This window comes from Stegostoma tigrinum, chromosome 9, assembly GCF_030684315.1.
Source record: "Stegostoma tigrinum isolate sSteTig4 chromosome 9, sSteTig4.hap1, whole genome shotgun sequence".
NCBI lineage: Eukaryota > Metazoa > Chordata > Chondrichthyes > Orectolobiformes > Stegostomatidae > Stegostoma > Stegostoma tigrinum.
In genome coordinates this window covers 46452269-46473480 of record NC_081362.1, presented here as the reverse complement: position 1 = coordinate 46473480, position 21212 = coordinate 46452269, and the positions used below count along the sequence as shown (strand labels likewise).

At 43.8% G+C, this 21212-nt stretch overlaps 1 protein-coding gene across 13 annotated transcripts in view; it reads right to left on the bottom strand.

Annotated features, from left to right (window-relative positions):
- LOC125454694 (girdin-like) overlaps window positions 1-9813 on the bottom strand; it is a 322453-nt gene extending 312640 nt beyond the window's left edge. For all 13 annotated transcript variants that reach the window (XM_048535750.1, XM_048535754.1, XM_048535755.1 and 10 more), the window contains exons 1-2: window positions 9180-9813; window positions 8951-9051 (exon numbers count right to left, since the gene is read on the bottom strand). In XM_048535750.1, coding sequence (XP_048391707.1) covers window positions 8951-9051; window positions 9180-9239 — 161 coding nt within the window. In that variant the 5' untranslated portion in view covers window positions 9240-9813. The remainder of the gene's footprint in view (window positions 1-8950; window positions 9052-9179) is intronic.
- Between the last annotated feature and the right edge of the window lie 11399 nt (window positions 9814-21212).

The window sequence follows — 21212 nt, the reverse complement described above, 5'->3', positions numbered from 1 at the left end:
ACGGTAAGGGAGAACAAGGGGAACACTATCACAGTTGTGGGAGGTAAGAGGAGGGAAAAAGCTGAAGCACAGGAGGAGATTGGTTGGACTTGGCTAAGGGCTTGACAATTACGGTGCTGCAGATTCCTCAGCTGAGGAAAAAGGTGTACATTTGAGGCCCCTTTTCAAAGGTGGCATCATCAGAACAGATGTGATGGACACAGAGAAACCAGGAGAATGGAATAGAGTCTTTAGGAGAAAGCAGTGTGGCAGGATGTATAGTCAAAGGTAAATGAGGGAGTTGGTTGGTTTGTAGTGGACATTATCCTCAGAAATGGAAACAGGGTGGCCACCAGAGTCAGGGAAGTGAAGGAAGGAAGGAAGGAATCAGAGATGGAACAGGTAAAAAGGTGAGAGCGAGGTGGAAGTTGGAAGCTGGAAGCTAAATTGATAAACTCCAGACACGCTGGGAAGCAGCACTAATGACATCATTGATACACTAGGAAAGAGTTGTGGTTGGGGGGCCAGAGTAGATTAGAACAAGGAATGCTCCACATACCCCACAAAAAGGGAGGCATAACTGGAGTCCAGGCAGTTACACAAGGCTACCCCTTTGACCTGAAGAAAGTGACTGAAGTTAAAAGAGAAGTTGTTCAAGGCAAGGACAGGCTTGGCCAGGTGCAGGAGGACTGTCGTAGATGGGGCTGGTTCAACTCTTTATTTCTCCTCGAGGAAGAAGTGGACAGCCTCAAAACCATCCTGATGGGGGATAGATGTGTAAAAGGATTTGCACGTCCATGCTAAAGAGCTGGCTGCTGGAGCTCACAAACCAGGAGTTACGAAAGCGTCAGAGGAGTTACGGCTGTAAATGGGAAGAGACCAGACAAGGGGAGAAAAATAAATTGATTCAAGGTAGGAAGAGATGTATTCTATGGGTCAGGAGCAGCCAGAAACAGTGGATCCAAGTGGACAGTTTTTGGGAAGGAGTTAGAAGTGAACTGTGCAGGTTTGGGGGACAATGCACCTAGGAGACCCATGGGATGTGTGCACGTGCATGTCACACCAGAGGAGGTCTGTGACCATAACGGACACAACGGCTAGATATTCTACGGGAAGGGTCATGGCCAAAGGAGACAGGAGAAGGTGTGAGCTGGTGTTCAGCCTCTCCAACGTAGAGGTCAGTCTGCAGACAACAGCACTACCTTTGTCAGCAGGCTTAATTACAAGCTGACGGTTGGATTTGAGGGCACACAGAGTGCAATCAATTCACAGGGAGATAGGTTGGAATGGGGAAGGTGGGCAGACTAATTGAGGTGGCCAATGCCATGTCGACAGTTCTCAATGAAAAGGCTGATTGCAGTAAAAAGCCAGAGGGAGGGGTCCAGCTCAAGACTGAGTTGGAGATGGGTGAAGGGGGTCAGTGAGGCAGGGAGACAACTCTTCCAAACAAAAGACATGAAGGCAAAAGGTAACGGAAGAAGAGTTCAAAGTCACATCCTGCTGGAATTTCATTAAGGTAGAGATGAAGAGGGATAAAAACAGACCTTAGAGTATGGAGCATTCAGCACAGAGCAGAAAGTCAGAGGAAGAGGTAGTAAATACACAACAGGAGGGGAGGTTGAGACAGGTGATGGAATCAGAGGGAAAGAAAGAGAGTGGGGAGGAAGATTCTAGCTGGCCATGGGTATCTTTACTTCGTTGCATCTTGTGATTCTTGGTGCCTAAAAAGGAAAAAGAAAAGAAAAATCAAGTTTTTTTTGTTAGCACATCAAATGAGCCAGATGATTAAGTAGAACTCGGAGGTACTGCACCTTCCAGCCAGCATGAAGCAGTGCTATCTGTGGAACATTGAACATCATGGAGACCTCTGATCATGGGTGGATTCAGAACACAACGGGTGAAACTTGGGTTGGCTCCACGTGGCATGAGTCTGAGCCAGAAGCAGTCACTGAGGAATGTACTGTGGCTATGAAAATAAGTTTTAGCAAATATGTTGTCAAAACACCAGGAGCAGTGACATTAATGACAGTGGACAAGAAAAAAAAGGGATTGGAACAGAAATCCTGTCAGAGAGGAGCAGAACTTGAAGGTGGACATGCCTGGAAGAGATGTGGCAGTGAGTTAAATACTAAAAATAGTAGCTAGGGCTTTTTGTAGCTTAAAATGCCAGGTAACTTTTTCCTAGCTACCATCAGTTCTGAAGAAGGGTCACTGGACCTGAAATATTAACTGGTTTCTCTCCACAGATGCTGCCCAACCTGCTGAGCTTTGAGCAATATCTTTTTTTGTTTCTGATTTCCAGTGTCTGCAGTTATTTCAGCCAGGGGATCAACAATGGATGAAAGAATTCAGGAGCAGAGAGCAAGAGTAGCTCCAATATCTAAAACTAAGGCACCAATCTACTGAAGCTACACCACAGGACTACAAGCACATTAACAGCTGAAGCAGCATGCACTAGTGAAGGCTAGGTTATAGTATCACAGTCATTCAGCATAGCACCAGACTTTTCCATGCAACTAGTTCCAGCAGATGATGTTCCCAAACTAAACTAGTTCCACTTGCCTGCATTTGGCCCATCTCCCTTTAAATCTTTCCTATTCGTGTTCCTTACTAAGTGTCTTTTAAACATAACGATACCTGCATTGACCAATTCCTTTGGCAATCTATTCCACACATGAACCACCCTCTTAAAAGTTGATACTCACGTCATTTTAAATCTAGTTTTGAAGTCCGCCACTCTCTTCACTTTATCAATGCCCCTCAATTTTCTACAATTCTATAAAAGTTCACCTCTCAACTTCTGATGCGCCAGTGAAAAATTGTCCCAGCCTCTCCTAATAGTTCAAACTCTCCATTACTGGCAGCATTCTGGTAAATCTTCTCTGAACCCTCTCCAACTTAATAATATCCTTCCTTTAGCAGGGTGACCAGAACTGCACACAGTACTCCAGAAGTGGCCACACCAACATCCTGTACAACCTCAATATGACATCCTAACTCCTTTACTTAGCAGTCTGAGCAATGAAGGAAAGCGTGCTAAATGCATTCTCGACTTCCTTGTCTACTTGTGATGCAAATGTCAAAGAATAATGTACTTGAACCACTAGCTCTATGTTCTACAATACTACCCAGGGCCCTACCATTAATTTGTACAAGTCCTGCCCTGGTTTGTTTTACCAAAATGCAAAACCTCATTTATCTAAATAAACTTCATCTGCCACTGCTCAGCCCATTGACCCAATTGATCTCTTCATAATCATCTCTATTGTCCACTATACCATCAATTTTGGTGTCATCCACAAACTTACTAACCATATTTCCTACATACTAACCCAAATCATGCACATAAATTATAAAAGTGGACCTGGCACTGATCCTTGTGGAACACCACTGGTCACAGGCCTCCAGGCTAAAAATCAACCCTCCAGCACCTCCCCAATCTCCTAATACCAATTGGAGATCAAATTATCTTGACAAGCTCACCCCAAATCCCATGTGATCAAACCACCAACAGATCAGATCTAATCAGCGCAACGTAGCCGCTTTTGGTGGAGGACAATTCAACAAAAGATTGTCTTTATGAATGGGGTGCTCAGAACATCAGTACAAGATGACAAGGTTGTCACCATTGTCTGAAAGTGCTCAAATGGATGAGCCAACTTGCTCACTGAGGTTCCCAGCTTCACAGTTGCTAATCTCCAAATTCACTCCACGTGATAAAGAAACGCTTCAGGGACTGGATGCTGCAAAGGTTTTATAGCGCCTGAAAACATTCCATCAATGGTACTGAAAACTTGTGATCCAGAAGCAGCCGCCTTCTTAGCAAAGCTGTTGCATTACTGCTGTAACATTGGCATCTGCTTGAAAGTGGAAAAGTGCCCAGTTTGCCCAGTCTACAAAAAGGACACTTTCCTCCATGATAAATGGCCATCAGCTTAGTCTCTAACATCACATGTGATTGAAGTATCCGAGTTCCACCAAGGCCATCGGGGACATGGACACTGACACTGACACGGAACACCTCTTGGTGGAGTCGGAGATGTTGTTGTTCCCAGCAGATTACTTCTGAGGACATTCTAAAACAATGCCATGGGTCTTCCTTCCATCATAATCAGAAGTGGAGATATTTGCTGCTGACTGTGCAAATTTCAGCACTGTTTACAAGCCATAGATATTAAAGCATTCTGTATCCATATGCAGCAAGACTTGGTGTACATTAAGGTTTGGATGTATTTGGCAAATGATAGATATATGCCACAACAGCAAGGCAATGCTCATCTGCAACAGAAAAGCTAATTAACACCTCAACATTCAAGAAGGTAGTACCAGTCACTGAACCCACCACTTACCAACAACATGAGGGCTACTACTGACCAACCATAAATTACCATAGATGCAAGAGTTTGTCAAAAGCTGTAAAATGCTATATCAGGTGACTCACCTTCAGACTCCCCCTGTCCACCATGTCAACCACAAAGCACAAGTCAGGAGTTAACTCCAAGTATTCCTTTTGGAAACTTTATCATTTACAACCACCCCTCTTAGTCAGCTCCCCGTGACCCCACCTTACAACCTCATTCTTGCTTCATCCCTCACTTATGATTGCTTCTTCTGCTCCTCCAGTTTTCTCAGTGACTCCCACACATGCAGCATCTTTTCTTCTCTCCCCTCCACAAAAAGACATATCCACTATCTCTCCTCATCCTCTTCTTTCTCCCTGGGCCCTTACCAAAATGCTCCCCTGCAAACCAGCCGCCACAGAACTTGTCTGTCTCCATCACCCCTGAAGTCCCCTGTAACCAAATCTTGATCAGTTCCCCAGCTTCCTTGCAACTTCTTCATCATCCTCATTACCTGCTCCCTCTCTGAAGCTGTCTGTCCACACCAAAGCTTTCTCCTGGGCTCGGACCACATTTGTAAATGAGATTTCACAGGGAAGAAAAAAAATTAAACATTTTCCTAACAATGCTGAAATCTAACTCTTGCCAGTGTGCAGATGCTTTCTGGGACAGTAAGCATACTACAGATGAATGGATTTCTTTGTAAAGTAGAAAATTAGAATGCTTCACTGACAAGATGCCAAGTGAAATAGGCCAATTCCCTACAAAGTCAATAGGCAGCACAGTGCAAAGAATGACCTACAGCTATTTGCATTTTTGAGTAACCTACTTATGACAACTAGATTCAATTTCATTTGAACGACAGGAAGCTAGTTGTGCAGCCCTTCTCCAGAAGAAATTTAACTGAATATTTTGATTTTAAAGAAGGAAGAACAGTGATGGACGTCACTTTAGCTGTTTCCCCATACAAAAAGGTAATGATTTCATACAGATAACCATTAGAATTCAATGACACATTGACCAGAACTCATTGGATCTGAAACTTGATAACATAATGGAAGCTCCAGCAGAGCTTAAAACTAGACTTGAATCGACCAACAAATATCTGACCATCTGTCAATGACTGGATTTGAACCATTAGTTGCTGGTGCGCCAAACAGCAAGTTTTTTTTATGCCATGTGTGACATTCAATGGAGCATTTCATTTAGAATTACAAATAGGGTGTGGAGGATATAGCTTTAGCCACTAAATTTATTTTTAAATTGGAATACCACTGACTTAGCATGACTGTTCAACATTAAGACTGAGCAGAGCTATACCAGAAAACTCACGGATGAGGCAAAGAACTGAAATACAGTTGAGAATGAATTAGTAAATGTTATTTTGCATCACACCTTTGCACAGGAATGCCAGCTTATTTTTATGTACTCTGGACTGGAATGAAACTTCAGATTTATGAAAAAAGGAGCTACCTCATGACCAACTGATAGGCAAGCAGAACAAAAATAAATCTGTTGTTTTGCATATTATGTTTTTGGCATAATTGACCCCAAAAGGTTAGAAGAATTAATATGCACATACAGCTAGCAATATGCTTAATGATAACAGCAAAGCTTTAAATGGACAACATTAACTTTTGTCAAACAAATACGAAAATGTTATGAAATTTCAGAAAATTAGTTTGACCTACAATAGACTTAGATACTGAAGAATGCCGTATTGTGTTTGCCCACCAAGTGTGGTAAAAGTAATTCGTTAATGTTTTATGAAAAAGACAAAAAACATTTAACTATTTGTTTTAAAATTTTCAATACGTAAATTGAAAACCCCACTACACAGAAAATGAAATTTGTATCACCGAATGGTTTCAGCCTTCTTGCTGGAATTTCTGTCAACAATTTTTTTAAACCATTAAAATCAATAAGCTATTGTTCTGTATGACAAACACATGCTGCAACACTTGTCAAACCCAAAGGTAATCAGCAAAGATACATAAGACAATTAAAATGTTCTCAATTTAAATTTGCAATATCACTCCATCCAAGTATCTTTGCATTTTCCTTTTAAACAAAAAAGGACAGGTATTTTCTAAATCAATTTGTTCAGAGACATAATACACTACTGGAGGTGGTGGACTTAAACCCTTACTTTCTGGCTCAGAAGTAGAGGCACTATCAGTGTGCCAGAATAGCCTGCACATCTCTAATTCCAACAGAATTGATTGTTTGCTTCCACCATCTTTGGGTGACTCCTGTGTCATCTTTGCAATTATAATCAAACATTGCCCTTTCTCAGCAGGGAAATACAACTCAAATCCAAAATTCTGATCAATCAAGATAATTCAGAAGTAAAAATATATTATCTCACGTTGTGGTGGCCCAAGGCACAGTTTCACCAAACACACTAAAAAGTTTACATGAAAATTAACCATGCTAACTTCAATGTTACCAACAATTTAGTCATAAAATTGTAGAACCATGAATCTTCAGTTAGTCATTCTTTCAAACTATCAATACTTTACAAAATTATGCTACAGAATACAGGTACATGTTTTGACATATCAAGTGTAGTTCTAAGTTACTCATTTAATCTCCATTCCGGATTGATATTCACACTGTTTAGAATTATCGGCATATTGTCCAATCCTTTTTTGTGTACCTCTGCAACCTCCTTTAAATGCATCTATTCCATACATTGCAACCAAGTGTTAACAAGTCCCATGTTTTAACTATTCTCTGTCAGAGCGACAAAGCGTGAAAACAGATCTTTTGGTCAACCTTTGGTGCATGCCAAGCAAATCTCCCAAACTGAACTAGAATCATAGAATCCCTACAGTGTGGAAACAGGCCATTCAGCCCAACAAGTCCACGCTGCCTCTCCGAACAGCATCCCATCCTGACTCATTCTCCTACCCGTGTATTTCCCCATCAAACCCACCTAAACTGCACATCTCTGGACTGTGGAAGGAAACCAGAGGAAACCCACACAGACATGGGAAGAATGTGTAAACTCTACACAGACAGTTGCTCCACGGTGGAATCAAACCCGGGTCCCTGGTGCTGTGAAGCAGTGGTGCAAACCACTGAGCCACCATGCCACCCTAGTCCCACTTGCGTATGTTTGGCAAATCTCTCAACTTTTCCTAATCATGTGCCTATCCAAAAGTCTTGTAAAATGTTGCAAGTGTACCTGCAGCTACCACTTCCTCTGGCAGTTCATTCCACATACAAACCACTCTCAGTGTGAAAACATTGCCCAAGGTCCTGCTAAATTATTCAATAGAATAAATTACTATATTTAGATCAATTCTAATTCATTTTAAAAATAATTCAGAGCCTGTTTCAACTGCCTTAAGAAATTGTACATTCTTAGCAACTTCGATGGTTTTTTTTAAAAAATGATTTAATGTCACTTGCAATCTCCATATGATTTTTTTTAATATATTCAGTCACAGGTTGTGGACATCACTGGCTGGACCAGCATTTTATTGCCCATCACTAATTCACCCACAGGGCAGTCAAGAGCCAACCCACATTGCCATGGGTCTGGAGTCACATGTTGACCAGACCAGCTAAGAGTGGTAGATAATAAAGTGTAGAGCTGGATGAACACAGCAGGCCAAGCAGCAGAAAAGCTGATGTTTTGGGCCTAGACCCTTCTTGAAACGTCAGCTTTTCTGCTCCTAAGATGCTGCTTGGCCTGCTGTGATCATCCAGTTCTACACATCTCAGATTCTCCAGCATCTGCAGTTCCTATTATCTCTCAGCTAAGAATGGTAAGAACGTTAGTGCTGACAGTCGACAACGAATTCATGGCTATCATTAAACTCTTATCTCCACGTACTGAATTCAAATTCCAATATGTGCCATTGTGAAGTTCGAACCCAGGACCAAGATATTACTTGGGTCTCTAGATTAATAACCTAGCTATAAATATCACTAGGTCATCACATCCCCCAATAATACAGCAGGAGTTTAACCTATACAGTTAAGTAGGCACATAAAATAAATGGGAATTTTTAAATGGGGTTAAGCAATCTACCCGTATTTTCTGATGAAATGCGCCAAATTAGTGCATCACAGTCGACTGAAAAAACTTTGAACGTGAAAAAGCTTAAAAATTCCGAAGTCCAACTGCATACTGCAAATAACATCAGTCACACTACAAGTGGATTCAGGAGACCAGAACATGTTTATAATTATAGTATATTGCAAATAAATAAGCCGTAGGCTGGAGAAACGGTTAGTTTCCATTAAAGAAAATCCCAGAATCTTAGCGTTATTATTAATCCTAATTGTGAGTTCGATAAAATGCTCCGGCAGCTTGATCCGATTTTGTTACCTGTATACATACTATTCGAAATCAGAGAGAATACGAATGGGAGGCATGGAAACAGTACAAAAAAAAGAGGCAGAACTAGATCTTGGCCCGTAGGGAATATCTTTCCACTGAAAGGTAATTCACCAATTCTCGACGGAATATCGGTCTCATCGAGAGGATTCAGGGCAATTGGATGTGTAAATCTTTCAAAATCTCACATGCATTTTAAAATACAAAATAAATGCAAAGACGTTTAATTTTTCCCCACAAGACGAGTCTGTAGGTCTACTCTTACAATAAGCATACTTACATTTGAACCATGATGTTACTGAGGAAGATGCCATCAACCAACTCCATGTATTCCAAAAGTGCTCCTCCATTTGCTGGAGCTAACGCCCCGAAAGTCTTCACCTAAAGGGGTGGAGATTAACATTTTTTTAAAAAAATACTCAGTGTAAACGTATTTACTATTTGTAACTGCCACTTTCGATTGCAATTACTGATTTAAGAGATCTGAAAGAAAGTCCAAAAGTGCTTACCCAAGTTACCAAAGGATCAGACATAAACTGCTCAAGGAGCGTTGTAAAATCGGTCTCCATTTTCAAAAAAACCAAAAAAAATCAAAGGTTTATCTTAAACTGTAAAATCCACCGTTGTTGCCAGGAGCCGTATTCCCACTTTCAGCATCCTAAATGGAAGTGAAATCCAATCTCGAAGTATCCATAGTAAATCGAGGTGCTTAGATCTTGATCATTTGCAAAGCGACCAATACGTCACCAAGTTCATTTTCAGCACAAAATTTTGATTTTAATTACAGCGCCTACATCACTTTCGGAAAACCGCCTTCTTCCCGCAGCAGACTCGAATTCCTATGGAAAGCTCTCAGACCACAATCATCTTTCCTCTTGACAAATTAACACAAAACTCAATATTAGAAAAAAAATGAACACTCATTTCCCATCGACGCCGAATAATCGTCTACCTTTTGTTTTAAAGGAAAAGATTAAAGTTAGAGGGAAGATTGCAGTCTGAGGTTTCAGACATAAACGCCAACATTTCCAACGGCATTTCAAATATCACCACACACGTTTCCTCAATATACTGAGTTTTAGCACGAGCCGACTAACGGCTATGGAACATCAGTCAACGAAACCGCATCACCACCCAACACAAAGATCTCTTCACCCATACAACTATCGTTAAATCGAGATATAAAACCGCCACGCCCCGCCCAAAATGTATCGTTCCGCCGTCTTGTTCTGCAGGAGGCTTAGATGGAAAAAAATAAGTTCTCCATTCGTGAGCGTTTTGTAGATTAGGGAAAGATTGAGTGATGTTCGCCATTAATATAAAAGATCATTTGTATTGTACCCATTGATATATAGAAGAATGTTCGAATACTTATTAGTGATAAAAATGTTTTACTTTGTGCTCCATCGATTTAATTCGGTCATATGCTTGCGATTTTCAGAATTTGTATGTTATGCAACTGAGGTTTACTCGGATTTATAGTCATGTGAATGATATTTTTCGAGAAAAGGCTGCATTTAAAAGTTATACAGATCGAATATAATGCGTGCTCCATAAACAAAGAAGGATCAATAGTGACGCCTAACGGTGCGGAAAACGTAACATTACCACGGAAACTTTCCACGCGATAATTATTATGATATTCATATTAATAGACTTTCAAATATTTTATCAATTATAATCAGTTTAGTTGAATTAACTTAAGCACCCAGATTTGTGAAGACGAAGGAAGACATAAAAATAGGGAGAAGGGCAAGTCTTCTTTCCTTTAAAGCGGAAATACTAAACAAAACCGTTGGACAAAGCTTTTGTAATCAAGTTTATTAACCTATTACTCTAGGCGCCATTCCACCTTTCATAAATATGTGCAGATATAAGCGCAGATCTGTTGTAACGCAGCACATCATTAGCAGAAACACGTACCGGTGTGGAATTATAATACAATAAATAACAGTATATCATGTGATTGGAGACGAACCATTCTACACCTTTAAAGATATTGAACCAATTTATAATTATTTGCAACCGACTATCTCAGAAATTTTTCGAGAGCAAGTAAATATTTTCATGCTTCGTAAAGGTTTTAAAAATAATTATTTGCATTATTAAAACGTATTTTGCATAACAAAGAATTCACATGAAATTTACTGCTCAGAAACGGGCCATTCAACTCATTTACTTTACGGAAATGTTCATGTCTCAAGCAAACCTCCTCCTCACTTCAATCATCCCACCCTGTCAACATATATTTCAGTCCCTTTTCCCTCTTGCATTAATTTGGCCTTTAAATGTATCAATACTATTTGCCACAATCAAGCGTACCAAAGCTACAGAGAAATTACAGTACCGAAGGAGCATTTAGACAATCATGTCCTATAGAATAATACAAGGTCTACTTCCCCATGCTATCTCCACAGCCCTTCAGACTCCAGTGTCAATCTAATTTCCTTTCCAAATCATTGATCATCTCTGCTTCCACTATCCTTTTAAGCTCTAGGTCATCATCTCTTTCCCACATCCATACACAATACATGTGCTTTAAGGAAGAAAAATTTACATTCATGCAGTGCCTTTCACACAAATCATCTCAGAATGCTTCATAGGCAATAAATGACTTCACATTGGAATCACTTTTGTGCAGCTGCCAACTTGTACATAGCAAATTCCAAGAAACTGTATTTGGGTGGGAAAGGTATTCAATGTCTGTAGTCTACAGTACTGTTAACACCTCTTGATTTACACGGCATATACATTTATTGTAGTCTCAATGCACTGCCAGGTGACAAGGTTGGCTGAAGGGAAAGATTGGAACATCTTCTCCCATCACCCTCATGGCTGCTAAAGCACAAGTGAATTGCCAACTTGCCGAAAGGGATACTGGGTATAGGGAATGGTGGCAAAGTAAGGCTCTACAAATTGCAAACCCAGAAACCAGACACAATGCAAACACAGCAGCCAGGTACTAATGGCATTATTTTGACCTGAAACATTGACTTTCCTGATGCCCACCTTGAAGAAGATTTCCTCCTCCCTCCGAAGAGAGCTCAGTGAGTCCATCTCCCACTGCAACACTCTGGTTGTCTCCTCTGCCCTGATACTAAACAAAACCATTGGACAAATCTTTTGTAATCAAGTTTATTAACCAGTTCTATTACACGAGGTGCCATTCCACCTTTCATAAATATGTGCAGATATAAGCGCAGATCTGTTGTAACGCAGCACATCATTAGCAGAAACAAGTATGGGAGTGGAATTATAATACAATAAATAACAGTATATCATGTGACTGGAGACAAACCATTCTACGCCTTTTAAGATACACCTTTAAAGTTCTTCATCCACATTCTGAAGCATCCAGCTATCTCCATCTACCTAACCTTCCCACAGTCACACACCGCACCCCCATATATTTCCGGGCTCCCCCCATCCTTCCCAGCCGTATTAACAAAGGATTTCAACCTGAAACTCTAGCTTTCATGTTCCTCAGATGTTGTCTGACCTACTGTGCTTTTCCAGCTCCATATTCATTGACACACATCATCATCAGTTATCCTATGCAGTAAAATCCTCCCAAAATATCAACTAAACAAAGTGGCATGGTGAATCAGTGGTTAGCACTGCAGCCTCACAGTGCCAGGAGCACGGGTTCAATTCCCCCTCGGGCAAATGCCTGTGTGGACTTTGCACATTCTCCCCTTGTCTGCATGGCTTTCCTCCGGGTGCTCCAGTTTCCTCCCACAGTCCAAAGATGTGCCGGCTAGGTTGATTGTCCATAGTGTTCAGGGATGTGTAAATTAGGTGGGTTTGGTGAATGGGCCTGGGTGGGATGCTCTGAGGGTCAGTATAGACTTGATGGGGCAAAGGACCTGTTTCCACATTGCAGGGATTCTATGGAAAGCAGCAATGCATATTTTCAGATAAAAAGACACCTGCTACACAAAGAAACAAATATAAGCAAGCCACCCAAATGATTGACAATGTTTCAAACCATTAAGTAAGTCTCCTTGATTGATCAGAGCTATAGAAAGTTCCAGAAAACTGCCCAATAATGTTTAAAAACAGGTCTTACTTTCAAATCAATTTTAGACCATCTGGAGATGAAGAGGAAGTGACCGGCAAGCAAAGGCAAAAATCAACTGACCATTGGGAGTGACACTGAAAGAGAACAACACTTCGCAAACTAGATTAAAGTTACAAGAGATTCTGGCAAGTATTGTAACAACTAAGAGGATCAGGCAAGAGTAGGAATAGTATTGTTATAGAGTCATAGAGTTGAATAGCACAGAAACAGACCCTTTGGTCCAACTTGTCCATACTGACCAGATATCCTAAACAATCTAGTCCTGTTTGCCAGCATTGGGCCCATATCCCTCCAAACCCTTCCTAGCCATGTACCTATCCAAATGCCTTTTAAATGGTATAATTGTACTAGCCTACACCACTTCCTTTGGCAGCTCATTCCACACATGTACCACCCTCTTTGAGAAAAGGTTGCCCCTCAGGTCCCTTTTTTTATCTTTCCCCTCTCACTTAAGCCTATGCCCTCTAATTTTGGACTTCCCTACTTGGGAAAAAGTCCTTGGCTGTTCACCCTAACCATGCCCCTCATGATTTCATATACCTGTATAAGGTTATTGCCTCAGCGTCCAATGTTTCAGGGAGAATAGCCCCAGCCTATTCAGCCTCTCCCTACAGTGCAAACCTTCCACACCCAGCAAAATCCTTGTAAATCTTCTCTACACCCTTTCAAGTTTAACATTGTTTTTCTTGTAGTAGGGAGACCAGAATTGCACTCAGTATTCCAAAAGTCACCTAACCAATGTCCTGTACAGCAGCAACATGACCTCCCTAACTCCTATATTCAATGCACTGACCAATAAAGGCAAGTGTACCAAATACCTTCTTCACTACCCTGTCTACCTGTTATTTAACCTTCAAAGAACAATGAACCTGCACCCCAAGTTCTCTTTGTTTGGCACTACTCAGCTGAATCCTAACATTCAGTGTATAAATCCTTCCTGATTATCTAAGGTAAAATGCATCACTTCACATTTATCACAATTAAACACCAGCTGCCGGCCCTCAGCCCATCAGCCCATCTGATCAAGATTCCGCTGTACTCTGAGATAACCTTCTTCATTGTCCACTATACTACCAATTTTGGTTTCATCTGCAAATTTACTAACTATTCCTCCTATATTCACATACAAATCATTTTTATAAATAACAAAATTAGTGAATCCAGCACCAATCGTTGCAGCACACCACTGGTCACAGGCATATAGTCCGAAAAACCATCATATACTACCACACTCTTTTTCTGACCTTCAAGTCGATTTTGTATCCAAATGGCTAGTTATTCCTGGATTCTGTGTGATCTATCTTTGCTAACCAGTCTAACATAGATGCCAAGGTGAAGAGCTGGATGCACACATCAGGCCAAGCAGCATCAGAGAAGCAGGAAGGGTGATGGTTCGGGCCGAGACCCTTCTTCAGAAATTGGGGAGGGGAAGGATGTTCTGAAATAAATAGGGACAGAGCCGGAGGCGGATAGAAGATGAATAGAGGAAAAGATAGGTGGAGAGGAGACAGACAGGTCCAAGAGGCGTGGATGGAGCCAGTAAAGGTGAGTGTAGGTTGTGGGTTAGGGAGGAGATAGGTCAGACCAGGGAGGACGGACAGGTCAAGGGGGCGCGATGAGGTTAGTAGGTAGGAGATAGGGGTGGGGCTTGAGGTGGGAGGAGGGGATAGGTGGGAGGAAGGACAGGTTAGGGAGTCGGGGACAAGCTGGGCTGGTTTTGGGATGCGGTAGGAGGAGAGGAGATTTTGAAGCTTGTGTCAGGTTGCAGGAACAGAACCTCATATTCTGCTTGGCAACCCTGCAGCCCAATGTTATGAATGTGGACTTCATAGTTTCAAAATGTCCTTGACTGTCCGTCCTCTTTGGACTGACCTATCTCCTCCCTAACTCCCCACCTACACTCACATGTACTGGCTCCATCCCCACCTCTTTGACCTGTCTGTCTCCTCTCCATCTATCTTGTCCTCTATCTATCTTCTATCCGGCTCCTCCCTCTCCCTATTTATTTCAGAACCCCCTTCCCCTCCCCCATTTCTGAAGAAGGGTCTAGGCCCAAAACATCAGCCTTCCTGCTCCTCTGATGTTGCCTGGCCTGCTGTGTTCATCCAGCTCTACACCTTGGATTCTCGGATTCTCCAGCATTTGCAGTTCCTACTATCTCTGAACCAGTCTACCATGCTGAATCTTGTCAAATGCCTTGCAGAAGTCAATATAGACAATGTGCACTGCTCTGTCTTCATCAATCATCTTTGTCACTTGTTCAAAAACTCAAATAAGTTAGTGAGACACAATTTCCCACACACACGACCAAGTTGACTATCCCTAATCAGTCCTTGCCTTTCCAAATACATGTAGATCCTGTCCCTCAGAATCCCCTCCAACAATTTGCCCACCACTGATGTCAGGCTCACTGGTCTACATTTCCCTGGCTTTTCCTTTTCACCTTTCTTAAATAATGGCACCACATTAGCCATCCCTAGTATTAAAGTCTTACTGTTACTAGTTCTTTAATGAAGTTGTGTCAGTTTGCATCAGTATCAACTTGTGTCAGTAGTGATTTGACTGCTTTGGTATTGTGGGATACTGGGTAAATTCATTTAAAACCTATTGGTTAATGTGTCTGAAATATCTTTAAAGTCCCATACAACAGTACAATGTTGGTCTTCCATCAGCACAACTTTCATTGTCTTACGTCGTCAACTATCCTACTGTTGTTCCTTTTATCTAGGTGCTCTACAATGTAAGGGTTGTGAGAGCTCCCTGGATAATGGGTGGAAATCTGTAGTATTTGTTTGGTGTGACCACATATTAGGTGCACATTAAGAGAGTGGATCCCTTCTTCTTCAAAAGTCTCAGGATAGCCTGATAACAAAATATGTGTAAAATTTGTAAGAACTTGTATCTGTGGCAAATATCACTGCCCTGTTTGCCCGGCTCTCCCTAACTATTTGGAATGTGATCCAATGAGTTCTAGAGCAATGCTGGTTCATTGGGTGGAATCGAATCCAGGTTTCTTGTGCTGTGAGAAGAGTGAGAAGAGAAATGGAGAAGAGTTCAAGGGTAACAGGGGTGACAGAAATCACTAGACAGTGTGGGTGAAGGTTAATATTTGGGGACATTTATGGGTGGCAAGGGGAGGTTCAAATATATTGGACAAAAATCTAAAAGAACTGCAGATGCTAGAAATCTGAAATAAAAGCTTAAATTGCTGCAAAATCTCAGCCAGTCTGGCAGAATCTGTGGACGGAAATCAGAATTAACAGGTTTCTTGCGCTAGCCACTGAGCCACAGAGCCACCGTGCCACCTGAAACCTGAAATACCCACCCTTGGGCAACCACCTGTGTGGAGTTTGCACATTCTCCCTGTGTCTGTGTGGGTTTCCTTTGGGTGCTCCGGTTTCCTCCCACAGTCCAAAGATGTGCAGGCTAGGTGAATTGGCCATGCTAAATTGCCTGTAGTGTTCTGGAATGTAGAGCTTAGGTGGGTTATAGGGGGATGGGTTGGTATTGGACCTCTTGGGCTGAAGGGCCTGTTTCCACACTGTAGGGATTCTATGAACTTAAAGGTCTGTTGACCCTTCTGCAGAACTGATGGTAGCTAGCAAAAAGATGATGTTTCCACAGAAGTTGGCATTGTTGGGCTGGGGGGGTAACGATGGGTGGAGATAGAGTCCAAAGAGAGAGAAGAACAGTTGGACAGACAAAGGAGAACACCGCACATTCTGAATCCGAAGTCCAGAAAGAAATCAAGCTTGCCAGTTACACACTTGTTATATGCAGTTAGAAGAATCTGAATGTCCCAATTTTCGTTTGGGAGGACTTAATTGGGAACAGACACACAGTTCCAGCAAGTTGTGCTTTTGAATGAGATGCTTACCTATTTTTCTAATCAACATGTTCAGAAATGTTATTACACACTTCTGAAGCAGGTGGGACTTGAACCTGGGCCTCTCAGTTTAGGATAGGGACAGGACCACTGCGTCACAAATGCTGATTGGCGTCATGGCACCTGCAGACAGGAAGATCAATAAAATGTGAGGCTGGATGAACACAGCAGGCCAAGCAGCATCTCAGGAGCACAAAAGCTGACGTTTCGGGCCTAGACCCTTCATCAGAGAGGGGGATGGGGGGAGGGAACTGGAATAAATAGGGAGAGAGGGGGAGGCGGACCGAAGATGGAGAGTAAAGAAGATAGGTGGAGAAGGTGTGGGTGGGGAGGTAGGGAGGGGATAGGTCAGTCCAGGGAAGACGGACAGGTCAAGGAGGTGGGATGAGGTTAGTAGGTAGCTGGGGGTGCGGCTTGGGGTGGGAGGAAGGGATGGGTGAGAGGAAGAACCGGTTAGGGAGGCAGAGACAGGTTGGACTGGTTTTGGGATGCAGTGGGTGGGGGGGAAGAGCTGGGCTGGTTGTGTGGTGCAGTGGGGGGAGGGGATGAACTGGGCTGGTTTAGGGATGCAGTGGGGGAAGGGGAGATTTTGAAACTGGTGAAGTCCACATTGATACCATATGGCTGCAGGGTTCCCAGGCGGAATATGAGTTGCTGTTCCTGCAACCTTCGGGTGGCATCATTGTGGCAGTGCAGGAGGCCCATGATGGACATGTCATCAAGAGAATGGGAGGGGGAGTGGAAATGGTTTGCGACTGGGAGGTGCAGTTGTTTGTTGCGAACTGAGCGGAGGTGTTCTGCAAAGCGGTCCCCAAGCCTCCGCTTGGTTTCCCCAATGTAGAGGAAGCCGCACCGGGTACAGTGGATGCAGTATACCACATTGGCAGATGTGCAGGTGAACCTCTGCTTAATGTGGAATGTCATCTTGGGGCCTGGGATGGGGGTGAGGGAGGAGGTGTGGGGACAAGTGTAGCATTTCCTGCGGTTGCAGGGGAAGGTGCCGGGTGTGGTGGGGTTGGAGGGCAGTGTGGAGCGAACAAGGGAGTCACGGAGAGAGTGGTCTCTCCGGAAAGCAGACAGGGGTGGGGATGGAAAAATGTCTTGGGTGGTGGGGTCGGATTGTAAATGGCGGAAGTGTCGGAGGATAATGCGTTGTATCCGGAGGTTGGTAGGGTGGTGTGTGAGAACGAGGGGGATCCTCTTGGGGCGGTTGTGGCGGGGGCGGGGTGTGAGGGATGTGTCGCGGGAAATGCGGGAGACGCGGTCAAGGGCGTTCTCAATCACCGTGGGGGGGAAGTTGCGGTCCTTAAAGAACTTGGACATCTGGGATGTGCGGGAGTGGAATGTCTTATCGTGGGAGCAGATGCGGCGGAGGCGGAGGAATTGGGAATAGGGGATGGAATTTTTGCAGGAGGGTGGGTGGGAGGAGGTGTATTCTAGGTAGCTGTGGGAGTCGATTAGTCTAACAGTCCATCTTCCGCACCTACACAGGCCCCAAACCCCACCTCTTCCTCCGGTACATTGATGACTGTATCGGCGCTGCCTCTTGCTCCCCAGAGGAGCTCGAACAGTTCATCCACTTCACCAACACCTTCCACCCCAACCTTCAGTTCACCTGGGCCATCTCCAGCACATCCCTCACCTTCCTGGACCTCTCAGTCTCCATCTCAGGCAACCAGCTTGTAACTGATGTCCATTTCAAGCCCACCGACTCCCACAGCTACCTAGAATACACCTCCTCCCACCCACCCTCCTGCAAAAATTCCATCCCCTATTCCCAATTCCTCCGCCTCCGCCGCATCTGCTCCCACGATAAGACATTCCACTCCCGCACATCCCAGATGTCCAAGTTCTTTAAGGACCGCAACTTCCCCCCCACGGTGATTGAGAACGCCCTTGACCGCGTCTCCCGCATTTCCCGCGACACATCCCTCACACCCCGCCCCCGCCACAACCGCCCCAAGAGGATCCCCCTCGTTCTCACACACCACCCTACCAACCTCCGGATACAACGCATTATCCTCCGACACTTCCGCCATTTACAATCCGACCCCACCACCCAAGACATTTTTCCATCCCCACCCCTGTCTGCTTTCCGGAGAGACCACTCTCTCCGTGACTCCCTTGTTCGCTCCACACTGCCCTCCAACCCCACCACACCCGGCACCTTCCCCTGCAACCGCAGGAAATGCTACACTTGTCCCCACACCTCCTCCCTCACCCCCATCCCAGGCCCCAAGATGACATTCCACATTAAGCAGAGGTTCACCTGCACATCTGCCAATGTGGTATACTGCATCCACTGTACCCGGTGCGGCTTCCTCTACATTGGGGAAACCAAGCGGAGGCTTGGGGACCGCTTTGCAGAACACCTCCGCTCAGTTCGCAACAAACAACTGCACCTCCCAGTCGCAAACCATTTCCACTCCCCCTCCCATTCTCTTGATGACATGTCCATCATGGGCCTCCTGCACTGCCACAATGATGCCACCCGAAGGTTGCAGGAACAGCAACTCATATTCCGCCTGGGAACCCTGCAGCCATATGGTATCAATGTGGACTTCACCAGTTTCAAAATCTCCCCTTCCCCCACTGCATCCCTAAACCAGCCCAGTTCATCCCCTCCCCCCACTGCACCACACAACCAGCCCAGCTCTTCCCCCCCACCCACTGCATCCCAAAACCAGTCCAACCTGTCTCTGCCTCCCTAACCGGTTCTTCCTCTCACCCATCCCTTCCTCCCACCCCAAGCCGCACCCCCAGCTACCTACTAACCTCATCCCACCTCCTTGACCTGTCCGTCTTCCCTGGACTGACCTATCCCCTCCCTACCTCCCCACCCACACCTTCTCCACCTATCTTCTTTACTCTCCATCTTCGGTCCGCCTCCCCCTCTCTCCCTATTTATTCCAGTTCCCTCCCCCCATCCCCCTCTCTGATGAAGGGTCTAGGCCCGAAACGTCAGCTTTTGTGCTCCTGAGATGCTGCTTGGCCTGCTGTGTTCATCCAGCCTCACATTTTATTATCTTGGAATCTCCAGCATCTGCAGTTCCCATTATCTCTGACAGGAAGATCAATTTGTTTTTCAAGGTCAAATAATATAATTAAAAAGTTTGTCCCAGCATCAAGATTCTGAATTTTGGTCTTTCACCCAATTGTTCTCCTGCCTGTCATTCTTTTAAACTCTTCCAGAAGTGGAAGATTGCAACCATTATTCTCCTACAGCAACACTTCTTAAAAAAACTCACCTCTGTTAAACCACTATTTCTATTTAATATAAATACTTCGCAAGGCTATCAGAGACACCAAAAGTCAGTACCATTCTGACCGGAACCAATCACATGGCCACCCATCATTTGTGGCAAGGCTTACATGACATAATAGGCTACAAAGCGAAGTCGAACAGAATCGCAGGCAACAATTCTTCCCTACTGGATGAGCTCAATGCATTCTACACTCACTTTGAACAGAAGGTCAGTGAAACAATGTTACCTGTCTCAACAGCCTCAGATGCACCTGTACCCATGGTCACCGCTCTTGACATTAGATCAATCTTCTTGACAGTGAACCTACAGAAAGCAACTGGCCTGGATGGAGTCCCCACCCGTGCACAGAGATCCTGTGCAGACCATCTGGTGGGAGTATTTGCTGACATCTTTAACCTACCTTTACTATTTTCTGAAGTCTCCATCTGCTTCAAGAAAACCACCATTATCCTGATACCAAAGAAAAATCATGCAGCGTGCTTCATTGACTACCACCCAGTGGCTCTGACCTTCATGTTTATGAAGTGCTCCGTGAGGTTCACATCAATTCCAGCCTACCAGATTGCCTTGATCCTTTGCAATTTGCCTACTGTCACAACAGATCCACCATAGATGCCATCATCTGGCCCTACACTAAGCTCTGGTACATCTGGATATAAGGATACTTACATCAGGCTCCTGCTTATTGACTATAGCTTCACCTTCGACGGCATAATTCCAAACAAGCTCATCACCAAACTCCGAAATCCAGGTCTTGACTCCCCCTTCTGAAACCAGATCCTCAACTTCCTGAACCATAGATCATATCAGTAACAATGGGCAACAACACCTCCTCCAATACAATCCTGAACACCAGTACCCCTCAAGGCTGCATATTCAGTCCCCTGTCATTACTCATTATGCACTCATGATGGCGTGGCCAAGTTCAGCCCCATTTCCATTTAAAGTTTGCTGATGACACCACCATTGTAGGCTGGATCTCAGGCAAGACTAGAGAGAACACTGCAAAGAGATTAAGTGCTTAGCAGCGTGGTGTAAAGACAACAATCTTTCTATTAATGTCAGCGCATTCTTTTGTTGTTTATGTGCCTGCAGAAGACCTCTGGATTCTCCATTATGTTGACTGCCAGTCTTTTTTGGTGGTGGGGAATCTCATGGAAACAATTAGTTCAAACAGAATTAATAGACACATGGAATTAAATGGGTTTACTAGGAAAGCCAACTCTTAATTTCTTAAGGAAAATCATGCTTAACTAACTTTGATGAAGGCGCTGGTCATTGACTTCAGGAGCTGGTCATTGACCTCAGG